This window comes from Anopheles ziemanni, chromosome 2, assembly GCF_943734765.1.
Source record: "Anopheles ziemanni chromosome 2, idAnoZiCoDA_A2_x.2, whole genome shotgun sequence".
Lineage (NCBI taxonomy): Eukaryota > Metazoa > Arthropoda > Insecta > Diptera > Culicidae > Anopheles > Anopheles ziemanni.
In genome coordinates this window covers 26,888,523-26,905,241 of record NC_080705.1, presented here as the reverse complement: position 1 = coordinate 26,905,241, position 16,719 = coordinate 26,888,523, and the positions used below count along the sequence as shown (strand labels likewise).

General features: G+C 44.4%; 1 protein-coding gene across 1 annotated transcript in view; it reads right to left on the bottom strand.

Annotated features, from left to right (window-relative positions):
- The window catches only part of LOC131293304 (uncharacterized), a 109,974-nt gene that overhangs the window by 39,740 nt on the left and 53,515 nt on the right, over window positions 1-16,719 (bottom strand). Inside the window, exons 6-13 of the mRNA XM_058321384.1 lie at window positions 13,623-13,687; window positions 12,159-12,378; window positions 10,672-10,808; window positions 9,831-9,936; window positions 5,415-5,681; window positions 5,026-5,316; window positions 2,192-2,326; window positions 50-166 (exon numbers count right to left, since the gene is read on the bottom strand). Coding sequence (XP_058177367.1) covers window positions 50-166; window positions 2,192-2,326; window positions 5,026-5,316; window positions 5,415-5,681; window positions 9,831-9,936; window positions 10,672-10,808; window positions 12,159-12,378; window positions 13,623-13,687 — 1,338 coding nt within the window. The remainder of the gene's footprint in view (window positions 1-49; window positions 167-2,191; window positions 2,327-5,025; window positions 5,317-5,414; window positions 5,682-9,830; window positions 9,937-10,671; window positions 10,809-12,158; window positions 12,379-13,622; window positions 13,688-16,719) is intronic.

The following is a 16,719-nucleotide window of genomic DNA, read 5'->3' as shown; positions in this document are numbered from 1 at the left end:
AAGGAAAATTTTCAACAAGCCAAGGGCTTTGGCGTGCATTACTTCCTACCTGTTGGCTGTTGAGTGACGCTTTGTTTTGCATGATGACGTCCACGATGCGTAAAATGATGTCCGAGGCGATTTCCTGTTCGTGGCGCGTTCCGGTCGCTTCGATGTAGCTGTATACCTGTACCCAATAAGCAGACGGAAGTACACATTTATTGCACCGGACTGATTGGAAATTATGACGACGCTACACACGATGGACAGGAGAAGGTAGTCGACTTTGGGAGCAAATATGAAACTTTTCTGAAGGCTCTCCAATTAGCGATGGCAGTGGTGTATGTATGTTTCCAATTAGCGATGGCAGTGGTGTATGTGTATGAGTTGCAGTATAAATGCAGCCTAATTGGTATTAAAACAGTAATGTAGGGCATAGATATTGATCTTTTCGATGCGAGGAGTTGTTGAAAAATCATAAAACCCTAAAATAAATGCGATTAAAATGAATATAACAACGACAAGTCTAAATATATGTAGAAGCGTTCAAATTAGTTTTAAGTAAAGTTATTAAGCTTAACACTCTTTTTGTTTATTTTTAAACTTTTTAGACTATTAATGTATGTAATTTTGATAAAACTTTTCCACCATATTATCTGCTGATTTATTCGGTTTTCATAATTGTCATAGTTTTGTGAATATTTTTGTTAATTGTTTTTAATGACATTATTTAAATTCTCGTCTCTTTGGTCATATTTTACGTAATAGTTAGAAATAAGAAAAATTATCCAATAACAATTGCGAGAAAACGATGCGCTGTTGGAAGAACGCCTGGAAAAGCTGCGCACCAACAATACTTAAGCTAATAATATCCACTGACGCCAGCTCCAAGTCCTTTGCAAGCGTAAAACCTTCACCAAACTCTCCGAAGGACGCAAAACACGGTGCAATTAAATTTTTCAATAAATTATTCACTCGCAGTAAAACTTATGAATATTTAAGCTCCGTTGGTAGAGTGTGCAGTATTTGATTTGTTTTCTTTTTCTGCTCCCCTGTGCGATTTTGATGTGCTTTATCGTTGACCGTTTCGTCTAGTACTTTAAGTCAGTTGTTCTACGTGGATTTGCGAGAAATGAAAAGCACCGTTTCCGACCGTGCTTCTTGCTTTATTTGACAATTTCCCCAAGGCTGGCTTTTGGGCGTTTCGCGTTGCGAACGTTGACCGAAAGTGCCATTGTCAAAGCCTTGCTCAATAAGAGAGCAACGAGAGCATTTTCAATTTGACGTTTTGATTGTGAGGGTAGATTCGGAAAAGTAGCGGCCAAAAATTTCGGGAAGTCGACGGTTCCCTAACATCGCAGCAGGCGGTAAGCAACAGTTGCGGAAGGTTGGACTTTTTTCGCAACAACTGAACCCAGCGTGATGTTAAACTAATTAAGGAAAAAAATAAATAAATTTCATTTTGCTCCGCTGCTTGGAGGCAGAAGATTGGAACGAAGCTAAAATTTAATTCTTCAAAATCCAGCAGTCGACATCGCATGTTTCTGTGGTGAGTAAAAAAACCAGTCTTTGTTTTATCCTTTTTTTTCGGTTCTCTCCCCGAATTACGGGGTGACCCCGTACATTGTTGATACCTTGAGTGGTTTGAAATGCCAGCACACATTTAGTAAGCTATTCCTTTTGCTCTTTCTCTGTTTCATTTTTCAAAGGACTCTTTTTTAACACCAGCGGTCAACTCGTGTGGCCGGGTTTATACAAAATGTTTGCATAACGTGTTTTACCGGCGGTTGAAGAGAAAATGAACTGGACTGTTTTGTTTTTGTTTGAAACTGGAACCAACTAAACTGGGTCTACATTTTCGTTGCTTTCTTTACTGTCGTTTGAAAACTGTCACCATAAAACGGTTGGATAGTTTTTACCTCGCCTGTTTCGCAGCACTAAAGTTTTCAGTGAAATATTTGCTACCACTTTTACAGGGGAGGAGAAGGGGGCTAGCCCTAACGCCAACTACCGGCATCGGCCTTTGAACTTCGTCCGAGAGTAGGATAAAGCTGGGGCAATAAATAAATAAACCCAAATTTCAAGGACAGCTACACCACACAAACCAAGCGAGTTGGATGTCAGTTGGAGCATCCATGCGTTTGTTTTAGACTAACCCCAACTCCGGAAGGAAAAAGACTAGCGGCATCTGCCCACCGGTCCCAACACTTACCTCATGCAGTAATCCCAGCAGGAAGCCTCCTTCGCCCGGCAGAAAGGATGTCCCGTGGGTCGCTGCGTATTTCAGGCACGACTGGAGCACGCTGGAACCGTTCGTCTTCTGGTAGCCGTAGGTTAGGCCGCGAAACTGTTGGCATATTTGCAGGCGGTCACGGTTGGACGATGGAGCGAGTGACGTTTTATTTTACAGCAGCGCCATTTTGTGGGTGTTTTTCGGGTGTTTCGGTGTGGGTCCAAACGGGGAGACAAAAAGAAGGGAAACGAGAGTTAGTGAAAATTAACTTTCGCAAAAGCTTGCGGATGAAGTATTCGTTGTTCAAAAAACAAGGGATCACTTAGAAATAAACAAACGAAATAGGAGGAATAAAACAACTAAAAAATGAAACTAGTTTTACTCATTTTGTTAACTATTAGGGCGGTCTACAGAGCGGATGATTTCACACCGACGTTGAATGTGTTTCATTTGAAATACCACCAACATTCCACGTGCACGCATTCTGACGATCCATTCGCTTTTTTCACAGTTCGTTCCGACCACAGTCTGCTGCACGGTTCTGTGGTTTTCTGGCATTTTCTCACTGCTTGTAGATCAGAAACATTGACGAGGATACAAGCGATGAATGCACATTCGCGAGAAAAATACATGGAAATGGCAAGCCTATTGCAAAACGGGTGAATTGTCAGTGAGGTGTTGAGGAAGAGAACCGGTAAGGATTTTCCATTATGTTCATCGGGTCACGTGCTTCAACGGTGCAACATGGGGGTTCGATGGAATGCAGCTTAGTTTCTACCATATCGTTACAATCTGTTCGGCACGCGTGTTTCTAGCGGGTTTTTACTGCCCGCACCTTTTATTCCTCTCGCACAACTCAAAGATGAGAAGTGCACTCGGAAAAGCCCCTTTGTTGGAATGACGCGATGGTCGATGTTCTAAATCCGGCGTGAAACATTGGCCGGTTAAGGTTTGCTGATACGGCATCGCAGCGCATCGGACAGGTAATTACGAATATTATCGAGCATGCCACCAATAACGGAGGCTTTAGGTGCTTACGTAATGGATAACTAATGAGATGGGCCGGTACTATTGATGTAATGCTGGTGCCTAACGATTGGCGGGTGGATCGAGACTTGCATTGTACCGTGGTGTGGTTTGAAACAACCGGATGTGTTCGGTTTCCCAGCGTTCGACTGTACGATAAGGGGTATGTTATGATGTTTTGTGGTAGGAATTAAATCGTTGATGGTAGTATTCGATCCGGCGAGATTACATTTTGTTTGCGGGTTAAATTGCACACGTTGATTTCCTATTACTTTCAGCAGAGTCGAGGTTCGAATCGATTTCTAACGTGCATGCGATAAGCGTTTCACATAAAATAAAAATAAATTACCATAAAACATCCGTATCTTATCAAACTACCCACTTTTTTCATCACTTTAATTTAGATATATTCATAGGTGGTTTGTGTTAGGCATGTGAAAAGACGATTTCTCGAAAATGTGACGTAGGTCTTCTAAATTAACTAATGAATTACTGCTTTTTCCTTTGGAAAAGCCTACTAAGCATTGCTTTAGTGCATGAAAAGGGATAAGAGTTTTTTCTACCAAGTTTCACATTTATCAAAATGACTCTTTTTTCGTTCATATACACTCGTGCCGAATTCAAATGATCTCGTAAAATTCATCACGCCAAGCGACCGGAGTGAAACGAGAATCGTCTAGAATTGCTTGCGTAAGCTCAAACCCGTTGCGGATGTCGTCTGTGGAAAGAAAAAAAAATCTACGGAAATACGGTCTGGGTGTTGGCTGCGCCCAACGCCTAAGCACAGGGTGAAGAAAATAAGCGCACCATCGAGTTCATCCACAAACGCCATCAGTTCAGTTCCATCGCCGCCACCATCGTGGGGCGACATTTTCCGAAATCGATGACACCATCAGACACCGCAAAAGCCGCAGTGAAAGCTTAGAGGAAGCTGTTGTTTTTTCTTCGCTTTTCCCTATGCCGTTGATCGGTTCGGTATGATTGTTTTGTTTTTTTGTCCCTTTTCCGAGGCTCATGTTCGCTTTTCGGTAGGGTTGCCATTACCCCAGCCATGTCCCGCTGGCTCTGTTGACGGGGCGATGAGTGTTTCGTCGGTAAGTGTACGCTCCGGGCAGCAAGAAATAGCCGGCCGGCTCCGGAACGGTGTCGGTGTTGGCGATTTGTTTTTTCGAAAATATGATAATGATGTTGGAATGGTTAGAGAAGGTTGGTGGTTTTTGTTTCGCTTTCGTTCGGAAATGGTTATGTTTTCTAAATATATGTATATATATATACATTTTTGTTTTTCCTCCCATTTTCCACGTGGTGACCGGCGGGAATTGGAATCGATGTCACACTGCAAAACGGAAATTTGGATTAAAGAAGGAAAGAAAACAAAGCAACCAAAACATTGAACCGGCGTTTCGCCAAATGGGTTTTCTAAACCGATCACATCGCTGTGTGAGTTCTTTGAATTAATTTTGGAAAGGTTGGGTTTTGGAAGATGAATCTCAATCGAATTTTCGGTTCGGTTCCGATGTAATCTTTCCCACGTGGATGAATTGGAAATGGAGTGAGGGGAAAAAATGGTCGAAGAAAAGGTTTCTAATAAATGAAATTCATATCGCCTGCGGACAGGATCCGTCAGATAAAGATAAATTTTTGCAGACCAAAACTGTTTGATGCTTTGTTTGGAAATCTGAACGATGCATGTTGCGGGATACTTTATCGAGTCCGAACGTAGTATGAGATAGATGAATGGTTTACCTAACTAAATCAAATAATGAGCCATAAGTTTCTCTTCGTACCTCGTTTTCTATCTCAGTCACTTCCTCAGGTATGCAGTCGGAAAAATCCGGCACCAACCATTCGGGGCGTCCAAAGTCTCGCTGCTCACAGATCCGACTCGCCAGCCCCGTACCGCGCTTGGGACAATCGGCCAGAACGGCCGGTCCGCTAGCGCTCGCCGGCCAGCTTACGCCAAAGTCGTTACTTTGCGGGCACAAGGTGACGGTACCCGGTTCCACCACCGTCACGTGGACACTCCTCGACACGGGAGCCACCGAGTTGGACACGATGCAGGTGTAGACGACAGATTTCTGGAGGGGAGAGAATAGTGGTTGAAAACATCATTCAGTTTCCATTTTTTTCGATTTTTTGTATGGTCAAGGCAGAAGAGCTGGTTCGATGAGCTTACCTGTAGATTGTTCACCTTTAGAATGCTCCCGTCCGGAAAAAGATCCTCCCACAGCTCGCCGTTCGGATCGGACTGAAACAGGGCACCGTTTTTCGTCCAACTGTAGCCGAGCATTCCGAAGCGCCGGTCGGAGTCTTGGGAGAGGCATCGGATCAGCAGCGAGTCGCCCCGGAAAAGCGTCACGCTCGGTGGATCCACGCGAAGTTGCGGTGCGGCCAGGATCTGCACCTTCGTCGAACGGCACTGCTCGATGCCCATGTCGGCGACCTGCCCTCCGGTAACGATGATGATGATGGCGATGGTACGGAATAAGATGAAAATGCGGAAGAAAATCGACATACGCCGGTGAGTATCTACACTCGCAGCCTAATGAATACAGATGAGATGGCGAAAAAGGGCAATCGGACGGAATCGATTTTCTGGTCCCCGGCGTGGGAACAACCTATGTTGTTGTTGTGCCTCCCGGCTGTGGTGAAGCAAAACGAGCCAACGGTCGAGATCCGAAGTACTCGAAAACCGAAGGAAACCGCGCTCGGCATCTTTTGTTTTGTTTCATACCATTCTCTCCCAATCTTCAAACCATAACTTCAACCGCAAACCCCACATGGATCAAGGATCATTCCCATGTGTTGGTGTGTATGAGAGTGTGTGCCAGGGAAAAATGTGAAACAAGAAAAAGGGGGGGGGGGGGGGGGAAACGCCTCGGTTCGGTTTCGGTTTCAATATCCGCCGGAAACGATCCCGTCAACGGGCTTGTCAGGAGATAGGAAATAAATGTTCATTTAATGGCTAGCTTTGTTAGTTTTCCAGCGAAAAGTAAGACGTGTCTGTCGGTTTTTGCCGGCGACGTGTGTTTTCGTATTTGGTTTTGCAACGGGGTTTTCATTTGTCTTGTCTTCGGTACGGTGGTCCATTTATTTTAGGGCCGATGATTAATCGTAGCGATAACGATGGCAAGACAGCTGCAGACTGGGCGATGTCCAAAACATATATTATATATTAAGTGTTTGAAGTGTTTGAGAGTGGTTTGGAGAGCGTATGTAGTTTCAAAGTGCTTTGAACTGATAAGGTAATGGAAAAACCTACGAACATGAATTAAAATCCTTCAAAGAGAAAACAAAAAAAAGGAAAATTAAAAAAGAATTCTTAAAGAGGCTGGAATAAAATTCCCAAGTGAAATGGAAAACAAATTTAAATAATTAAATTGTAATTCCAGTGTTTAAAATATTTACAAGAAAGCATCCTGTATTTAGCATGAAAATTTAACACATAAACCATAACGAAAGAAGTACGTCTCATTTTTTCTTCAAAACATCAAACAGAAAAGCAAAATCCATTTCATCTTGCATTTGAGAGTCGGTGCAGAAAAGCGTGCATTAAGACGTCCGGCTGTCTTGGGCAAAGGCACTTCTATCCGTTGCAGCGATCGAAAGACGCCAAATCGCATAAAAGCACAGTTCGTGAGAACTCCAAGGATCTCCCGGTTTTCTTTTTCCACAAACGAAATTAAATGGAGCAATGCTACAATCTTGCAGAAACCCTTTAGAAGTTGCCCACTTTCAGAATTGAAAGCAGAAGTAAAACAGAAGTCAAAAGATGCGTCCGGGAGATAGAGTAAAGCCGGAGCAAAACCGGTCGGACGAAAGCGAACCTTGGGCTAGCCAGTTTGCCCGTTTGCCACTTTTACACAACGCTCCGGTGCCGTACTGGACCGAGTACCGGGCCACTGGACGGAATGCAAGTGTCTTCGAGGGGTGCATCGTTGAATTAAATTAAGTGGAATTGATTTCGGACGATGGTAAATTGTGTGTAATTTATTACCCCGATGTGCTTTCTTTCTATTTCGTCGCCGTTGCTCGCTTTGCTGTGTAGCTTAAATTGTACGGGATGTTATATAGCCTGAAGATGTGCTTTGATAACTTGAGAGTATATTTAATGATAGTAAGAATATCATTACTTCTATGATGGAACGTAATAATTCTACCTAAAAAATGGCTCAAAAACTCAATCTAATTTCTAAAATTGGGAGCAAAATAATTCAGAAAAGATATAATATCATTGACGTCTTCAAGCCAGAAAGCCTGGGATGTCAGCTCGAATATGAAAGTGTCTGCAGAAAATAAAACGTAGCTGCAACCCAAGACCAAAACATCCACGAAAGCATCTAGTTGGCTGAAAAGGGAGATTAAGATCGCACTGGGAAATGATGTTCTTTTTCATCCATTACACAATAATTTACATAAAAATGTAATTAAAATACTAAAGAAAAACAAAACACACCCATTTGAATGGTCTGTGAGAGAATCTGTTGAAGCATTCAAAGCGGAGAGTCTCGAGCAGGAAAGTTATAGGTTCCGTCGCTCTCGCTTCGAACGGATCTGGAGCATCTCCTTTTTCTCAATTTTACGCTTGTTTTTTCTTTACCATTTTCCCTACTTTTCGATGAACCTCAAGGGCAAAGGGATCAGGTTTAGGATTGTATCTTCGGCGTAACCTTCCGTCGAGAGCCGCCGGGCCGGGAAGGAAGGAAGTTTGATTTGGTTGAGCAACTTCAGCTGCCGGTTTCCGGCTGCCTTTGCATAGTGTGGATGATTGAACCCGGCAGGAGCCAGCTGGGCGTCTTTTGACGTTGTTTCAGCCAGAAAAGTACCGAAGACTCTGAACACGGCCCAAGCTCGTGCTCGCGTTCATCCGCGCGGTCGGCAGTCGCGTTGTTAGGTTGCGTGAAAATGGGCAACTTGGCAACCCGACCCGCCGGGTCTGACCGACGAATGTAACAATGGAAGATGTTCTAATTTTTAATTATCGCAAGATGCATAATTAAAGACCCCGTAGACCCTGACTGGGGCCATTTTCCCCCCAGCGGCAAGACGGTACTTGGGGCTTGGTTTGACAGCTTGATGTGAATTGCTGTGCCGTTTCCCGTGCCGGCGGAAGGAAGGCTTGTAGGGAGCCGTGGGAGGGGGGAGGGGGGGGGGAACTGAGCTCATCACCAGTGGTTGGGAAGTAGCTCGCGAGGAAAAGTGAAACTATTTCACGCAATCTTTGCTCATTATTCGCACTTCATTTTCTTCGCCGCCTGCTTGAGGTGCGCCGTCGGTTCGCGAGGGGTGACCTCGTTAGGCGTGTTAGGCCGGGGCCATGTGCAGAACGATGGCAAGATTCTTGACAGTTCCTTTGTGCCGGTAGATTACGGCTAGCTTTCCATCCGGACGGGGCTTTCGGCCGGGCGAGGTGGAACGAAAATAGCGAGAGTCACTTCGGTTTCGAAATTACTTGTGCACAAATTTCCCCTTCGCAGCTGGAGATAGGCTTTTGCTATTGTTTTCCCTACACCGGCATATCCGGGCCTCATTCACTGGGCCAACTTCTTCAACAGCCACGCATTGCGAGAGCGGGGGAGACCTGAGGACCAACGGTGGGGAGGATTTCTTTTAATAAATTTACCACTCTGCGGCACCGCGAATGCTTATTCTGAAATTACAAAGAAAGCCTTTTGGTTGAAATTGGATTCCGGTTTCTTTTCGGCCGGTAGTCTTATTGTCATGTTGCGCTCGAAACGTAGAGTTGATGCTGCCGGTTGGTGGGCTTTTTTTTCTTCCATCTTTGAGAGATTATTATTTAAGGTGACAGTAATTTTCCCTCCCATCCGATAATGCAGAACGACAACAGGAAGGAACGACAGGTGTTACGGTGACAGCTTTTCTTGAGCAGCGTTTCGTCATAATTTGTTCTTTTATTTACATTCTAATTGATGCTCATACTCAAGTATTATCCTGAGCTTATACGCTTGAGAAGTCAATTCCAGGAACATACTCGGGTACAGTGAAGTTCTACATCTGATTCCGTGAAGCACACGCATGACGCGGAACTGTTTGTACATCAGATACAAAATAAAACTTCTTATCTTACGTAAATCTGTGAAAAGATGACACCATCTTTCAACATTTTTTTTTAATTTCCACGATTTGCATAACGAATACGTAACACCATACTTTCTAGGAAAGCTGTGGTAGTGTGGAAATGTAAAATTAATCTTTTTGCCAGATTCAGAGGAAGAAATAGCGGAGATGGATTTTCAGGAAAATACATTTTCAGGAAACCTATAACTTAGGCCATATTATACATTTTAAAAAGAATTAACGTCGTGAGTTGCCTTACTTGATGTGCGAAATAAGTTGCAATGTTATTAGACGAGGAATATGTAACAATCTTATGTTCATAAAAGCAAAAAATGAAACCAAACCCCAGGATGGAAACCCTACACAAAATCTGTGTTTAATCTTAAGGCTAACGTCTTCCAGCCTCGCAGTGGTTGCGCAGTGATCCATTTCGGCCTGATATGTTTTGCCCCGATTTGTTCCCATCCCCGACAATCCCACCGATTTGCGCTTCATTATGGCCCCATTTTCCTACCTGACAGGTGTAAATGCCTTCGTCAAGCCGGTTCGCCCGGTTGATGCCGAGCAGTGCCGTGTAGTGATCCTTGGAGTCCAGCGGCAGCAGTCGGGTCCACATGTTCCTGCATTAATAATGTGTCCGCCGAAGGGTGTGTGTGTGCGGCGCCGGGTGTGCCGTGGAACGGTGGAAGAAATGGAATGGAGGAAAACTCGTTAGAAAGCAGACAAAATCCAGGGCCCACTGCGGACCTAGTTTCGGTTGCGGTCCCGTTTGTTGAGCGTTGAGAATAAATAACATCACCGGCCGGGGAAACAAAACTTGCTTTATCGGGAGGTACCGATCGGGACGGTGTGCGGAGTTGGGTGAAGGACCGTAGATGGGTGACATGTTTAACATATCAAAGGTTTTGCCGGGTTTTGGACGGAGGCTTTTCCGAGGGGCTCGAGGGCCGTAATCCTGAAGGTTCCTCGAAGGATGACTTAGGACTAGGACGGATGAACCGGTCGGTTCTGGGGCTTCGGTTACTCGGAATCTTTTTTGAGGACTCTGAACGGAGGTACGCTGCTCCAGATGTGTCCTTACACTTGAAAAAGTGTCCACTCACTGTCGGATCAATGTAGGGTGGTGGGATGTTAGGGGGAAAGCGAGGCTTTTGAACTAATTTTCTTCCTCCCAGCACCGTAGCTGCGTTCCACTCTCTTCCACTCTTTCCGATGAAACACTTCAGGATGATGAATGAGGCTAAAACGTCCAAAGGACAAACGCCGCTTTGGTGTGTGTTGGGGTAGGAAAACCAAAAGAAAGCCGCACCAGGTGATGATCCTACCTCATCGGAGATGGGGCCCCGTTTGCTTACCTTGTTGCTTTGGTCACGTTCACGAAGTATCCGTTCTTGTACCACCGGAAGGACATCGTTGATGAGCCCTGCGCCACACAGGACAGTATGAACTCGGTATTCTCCCGGATCGGTCCCTTTTGATTGATGACCACCGACTGTTGGTGAAAGGGATGGGAACAAAGTTGGAGAACGGATAAGAAAAAGGAAAAGGGAAAAGAATTTACCCCGGTAGCAGAAAACATTGTTAATGGTCCGGTGATGAAGAGGACGATGGCTAAGCATCCAATTTGTTTATATTACCGATAAGCGATTTAGCTTGTTGACACCCGCGTAAAGTGGGTCAAAAATTAAGGAACAAAATTGGGTGTAAATTTAGGCAATGCCGTTCTCATGTGAGAAAGCGTTAAAGTTAGAGAGTTAGTATTCTTTAAAAGGGGCTTTTTACGTTACGTTACGAAACGTTTTTACGTTACGTAAGAAAAACGTTACGTTATATTAGTTGAACAGCGTTTTGAACACCAATTAGTCAATTGTAAGATAGGCTATAATATTATTTTGTTTTGTTAAGAACTATTTAGATCTTTTTATATATGTTCATTATTCATTCATATTCCTATTCGCTTGAGCAAGTTATGAAGGATTAACGTGGTATTTTAAGCAATAGTCTGAGAAAATTACATTCGGCAAATTTATATCCTAAATTAACGCTTATTCTTCTACTGGACTTTATAACCACTTGATTCCTGATAAAGAAGTTATTAGGACATACCACAATGCAAAATTGAATAAAACCAATTTTAAACGGATTTAATGTCCTGTTCTCTCAAATTCGTTAAATTTTACGTTGAAAGGCATCGCTCATTTCTGCGTATTATTTTTTCTATATCAGTTACTTGTTTGTTTTAACATTCGAGACTAATCTGTAAATAATATGTTCGCCGACTTTCTGTACAACAAAAAGGCAAATTCCAATAATCCAACCATTTGCGAAATGGTTGCTACTCTCAAGATTAAATTATTTTAAAAATGTGCATCGAAGATGAAAGTGCCCTGGAAGTGCCTTTTGGAAGTAGTATTTCTTCAGAAAAGTTAATTTTTATTTACCCAAAAACGTACAAAGGCAGCAGAGGAAGAGCCTCATTTTTCAACAAGGCTGCGTTTCCTGAAGAAGCTTAACCTGCTTCTTTATCCACAGTTTACGATCTTAGGGAAACACGGTCGGAAAATGTTTCCAGTGTCGATCTGACGGAACGCGTGCGGAAAACCTCACCGATGGTCCACCAATAAAGCCTGCCTAAGTACAAGGAACAATGTTGCCGTTTCCCCGAAATAGCGCGGCTTTCCTCGAACGGAGGGGGGCTCATTTGTAGAGGTTCGAAAAAAAACGAAAAACGTGTTCCACTGCGGCTGATCTTCGTTTTACCCTGCTAATACCTTTCACTAAAAGGCTCACTCAAAGCTTTTCCACCCAGCAAAATTTTCCTCAGAATATTTCCCTCACTCACCTGCAGCATCAGCCCGACGTCCTGGCGAAAGGACAGCTTTGTCCCGGGCGCGAGACTGACGTTTCCGATCCGGCCCCGCTCCGTCATCTTCTCCATCGCTTCCCGCACCCGGGCCGCGTCGAACTTGGGGCCGAAAAATTGAAACATTACGTCGCTGCCGCTACCCTTTGCCGAGCCCGGTTTCGGCGAAGTGCTTCCACCGCCGGGCACGCCGTTCGTCCTGCGGATTACGGAAGGTCGACGAGAGAAAAACAGAAGGCGAAGCGTGTGTTAAAGTAAAGCGAAACCTTACGAAAACAAAAAGAAAACGGGTCGTGCTACACTTTCCCAGCCAGGTGATTGAACTCGGCGGTTGACGGTGTGTTGCGGGCGTTAAAGATATGGCTGGTAATTAAGGACCGGGAGGCGTGTCGCCTGGTGTGCAAGGAGTCGGGGAGTCGGCCTCACCGTGGGGTCCCATTTCCGAGCGGATCAAACGGAGCCCCGACGAGTCCCGGAGGAGTTTTCGCTCCGCGAGTCCACGATGGGAACGGAGCCAAGAGGAGGTTGGAATAATAATAACGAAAGGTTGCGCGCGGAGAGCGGGAAAGCTAATTTTGAAGCCTGACTTGGGGATTTGGTTACCTGGCCAATTATCGTCGGATTGAAGTAATTAAGCAGATTGAGGTGTTTTGACAGCCGTACAGCTGTTAAAGTTGGTAAGGGGAGGATGTTTCGGTGGAGTCGTTTCGTAAGAGAGTGTTTTCTTGTTTTGGAACAAAAACTTCTAAATTCTAGGTAAGTGGAGACACATTTCTAATTTACTTTCAGTTTTACGTGGAACAGAGATAAAAGAAGCTTTATTTCAAGTCAACCTTCGGAAATTATTTAACACAACAGTTAGTACAACAATTTCAATACCCTTTAATGCACATTCTCAATTGTCTAGAATTTCAACAAAGAGTGGAGCAATTAAGTGGCGAATATACTGATATTCGCCCAAACATGATGCAGCTGATTGCACTTCGCTAATTACTTGCTCAGCACCGGCATAAGAGACCCGGAAAGTCCTGTTCCATCGCTCCTTGTGAACACACTCGAAGCGATGTTTTACCAGTCATTTGCTTCGAATTGCATGCTCCTTTGCCGCATTCTCTCGGATGCCGTAGCAGCGAAACCCAAATGGTGTCCCAATGGGACGTCCGTTCTTCGGTACGAGGGTAGTGGAACACTTGTGTTTTGGATCCGGAGCAACGTTTGGGACGATCCGTGCCGTGTTCTGTCTTAATGGGACATTTTAGAGTGCGAATTAATTGTGAATGGATGTGCTTTTAATTCGCTGTCGTATTTTATATGACTTTGTTGGCGAGTTGAATCCGTCGTAACGGGCTTTATAAATGAAACATGTCGTTCGACGTTTTGTTTGTCGATTTTGATAGGGATTGAGAACGTGAACGTGTTATTTGCAACGTGTGTCAAGCTTACCTGAAGGCAAACACTTCCAAGTCGTTGATTTTGGACAGGTTGAAATTTCGCAGAAACCGATTGATCTGAAACAAAGGGAGAAAATATTTGAAAAAGATCCTTTTTTGAGTATTGAATTTAGATGGAATTGTGATGAAATACTCAAATTTCTCTGAAGGTAGCAAACTGAAAGTTCAAATATTGAATCTAAGAAGAAAGGAACTATATTTTTCTAACAATCGATGGCTTTTTGTGAGAAGGAAGTGACTGAATAAAGCGAAAACATTTCATCCTGTTGATTTTGGGACGGTCCGCTTCGTTCATATTTGGTTTTAATTTTACGAAATAACTATGTTTACATAGACATTTGTAACTTCCTAGAATCGAACTCAATTAAAGAAATCCAAATTGAAATTTATCCAGTGTTAGTTTTCCGAACACCATCCGGTTTGAGAGAGTATTCGTTGGAATTTTCAAGATTCTAGAAACCTTGGGGTGTTTTTTAAATGTATCTTTAATACTGTTGTTATGGTGATGATACAAATTTAAAGATTGACAGAGGCAAAGACATTCGACATATTTTTCCTAACAGCAAGTATTTTGTGTTATTGCTAATGTGCTTAAGAGGTTATTTTAATTTTTTTTCGACGTGACCGGTCGTGCCGTGCACATTGTTTAGTATTTTCAGTCTCTGCGTTATTTGAAAAACATTGTGAAAACCACTGATTTACTGCAACGACGAAGAACCTCCCAGACACGGACAAATTCGCCTCATCTGGTCCCCTGTGTTCGGGGTTTGCTTTCATGTGCGGGACACGGTTCGTGCTTGCTTTTGACGTGATCTAGAAAATTAATTAGCATATTCGTTTAATTATCAAACGCTAACAGCCAGCCAGTACGCCACCCTCGCCCATCGTGCGGATCCGGGAGACGCGATGCCTTTTCATCGGGTTTAGCTGTTTTACTTTGTGCTTTTCCCTCACCCACGACGTCCTTCAACGAGACAAGGTTCCGCGGTTGGAAAGCACTCCCGGTAGTGCCGGTGTGGGAATGCGTGTGTGTGTGTGTGTGTTTTTTTTCTGTTTATTCTAGGTAGGTCGAGTGTTTCTTCAAAGCCGAACGGTGTGGCACAAGGTCTGACCTAACAGCGAAGGCTCGACCGGGCATTGGAACGGTTGCGCGCTTTCCCAAATGACCGCCTCTAGTCGACTGCGTCAGGTGGTCGCTCTCATTAAGCGAAACCCGCTCGGTGTTGTGGCCGGTTAGTTGGTCGGCTCCGAAACCGGGACCCTCTCCATCGCGCGTTTTCACACAGCGCAAATACTTCAATTAGCGGCTGTGTGGCAAAACAAACAAGCCACCTCACGCTACACGGCTTTGCCCGGGAAAGTGTGGAAATCGACAACGGGGGGCGGCAAACAAGGCAGGCAGGCCACCCTGTGCTTGACGTACGATTCTTTCTCCTTGAACCACACTCGTTAAAGCTCCCAAGGTGCGAATGCCGTCACGGAAACGCCTGCAAAAACCCGTCACAAACTGCATCAAAGAATTTCCCGCCCCGAGGGAAAGTGGATTGACTTTTTCCCGGTAGACTATCGTGGCCTGGTCGTGGCGGTCCTTTGGGGCTGTTTAAAGCGAGCATAACAAGTCGTTCAAGGACCTTACCCCCGAACGGTGCGACCATTTGTTGAACCTAGCTGAAGATGAATCGCGACGGTATGGCGCAGTATTTTGGAATGGCAAAAAAACAGGGCACATTTTTCACCCGAGCCACACACTGAACGTGATCTTGCCAGCAACATGTTTGCCATCACGCGAGGTGACAGAGCGCTAGAGTAAATTTGAATTTCTTTTGGTGTGAAACATGCATTGGATCGTGTGAACATTCCCTTTTTTTCGTTTGTGAAGTCATGTTTTGATTTTTGAAGTGAAAGGTGTCTAGACTGATCTGAATGAAGGGTCCAAAACGAGCATGACATATGTATGCCTTTTTGTCACGTAAATTCAACTTTAATGAAACATTATTTCGAGCCTCATTAGAGATCGGTTAAGTCCAAAATAACATTCAACAACATGATTCTTTTAGTCTTTCGAACACCTAATACCTGAATCGAGCTCCTTTTTTTGTTTGCGAAGCGAAATCATAAAGTGTTATTAAAGATTCAGCATGTGCTAAGCGCCACAAGGAACCCTTGCAGAGGTAAATAACGGCCTAAACAAAAAGCTGTTTATCCCACATCATCACAGTCCAGCCGGCACGGGTGTGGTCTAGGGTTGCAGTCGGCTAACTACTCCCGGCAACAGCCTACGGACCTTCGTTCAGGAAATTGTATTGTGAGTCCGGTGCCGGTGATGTCTTCATCGGATCAATTTTGGGACTTTGTTTTGGGAACCGTCCTCAAAGACGCACACGGACGTGACCAATCGGTGGGAAGACACCGATCGGTGAGAGGAGCGGGACGGATTTACATCCTTTTAACTAACAAGTTCCCTAGTGGTGTGTAAACATGTGTTTCCTTTAGAATTCCCAACGGAGCGGCTTTGCGTGCCGGACCAGGCTGTTGAGTTCCTAGAAGGGTACGCACTGTCTTCAGCGAAGAGGCTTATAATCTGATGGATGAAGTTCTAAACGAGAGGGACTACCAACACTGAAGGTGGCCGTAGTATAAAACATGGTTTGTCAAACAGAGGAATCGGTGTGCGCTGGGAGTAAGTAGTTCCATTTCTAAATTTGGCAGACATGCGCTAATAACTGAGGCCCTGGCAGGATGTTACATTTCACGCAGTAGCCTAATTAGACCGCTGCTTTTTAACGGTCGGGAAGTGCGAACTTTTTGCCAGGAAAGTTTACTCAAAACAGTCCCATTTCAAGCTTGGCGTGGGTTACAAGTGAGCAACTAAAAAGGATTGTGAAAATTGTTCCAGATTGCAAAGGATACGGTTCCCGTTAGGTTGTGATATTTATATCCCTAACATGGTCGTTTCCCAATTTTTTAAAGATACCTCTCCCCCAACTCTCCCTCTGGCGAAACAGTGAGACGATTAGTTGATTTTCCTCCTGCATGCGGAACTGAGAGTCGAGCCGCTTCAAGACGGGTTTGTTTACCGAAAGCATTTT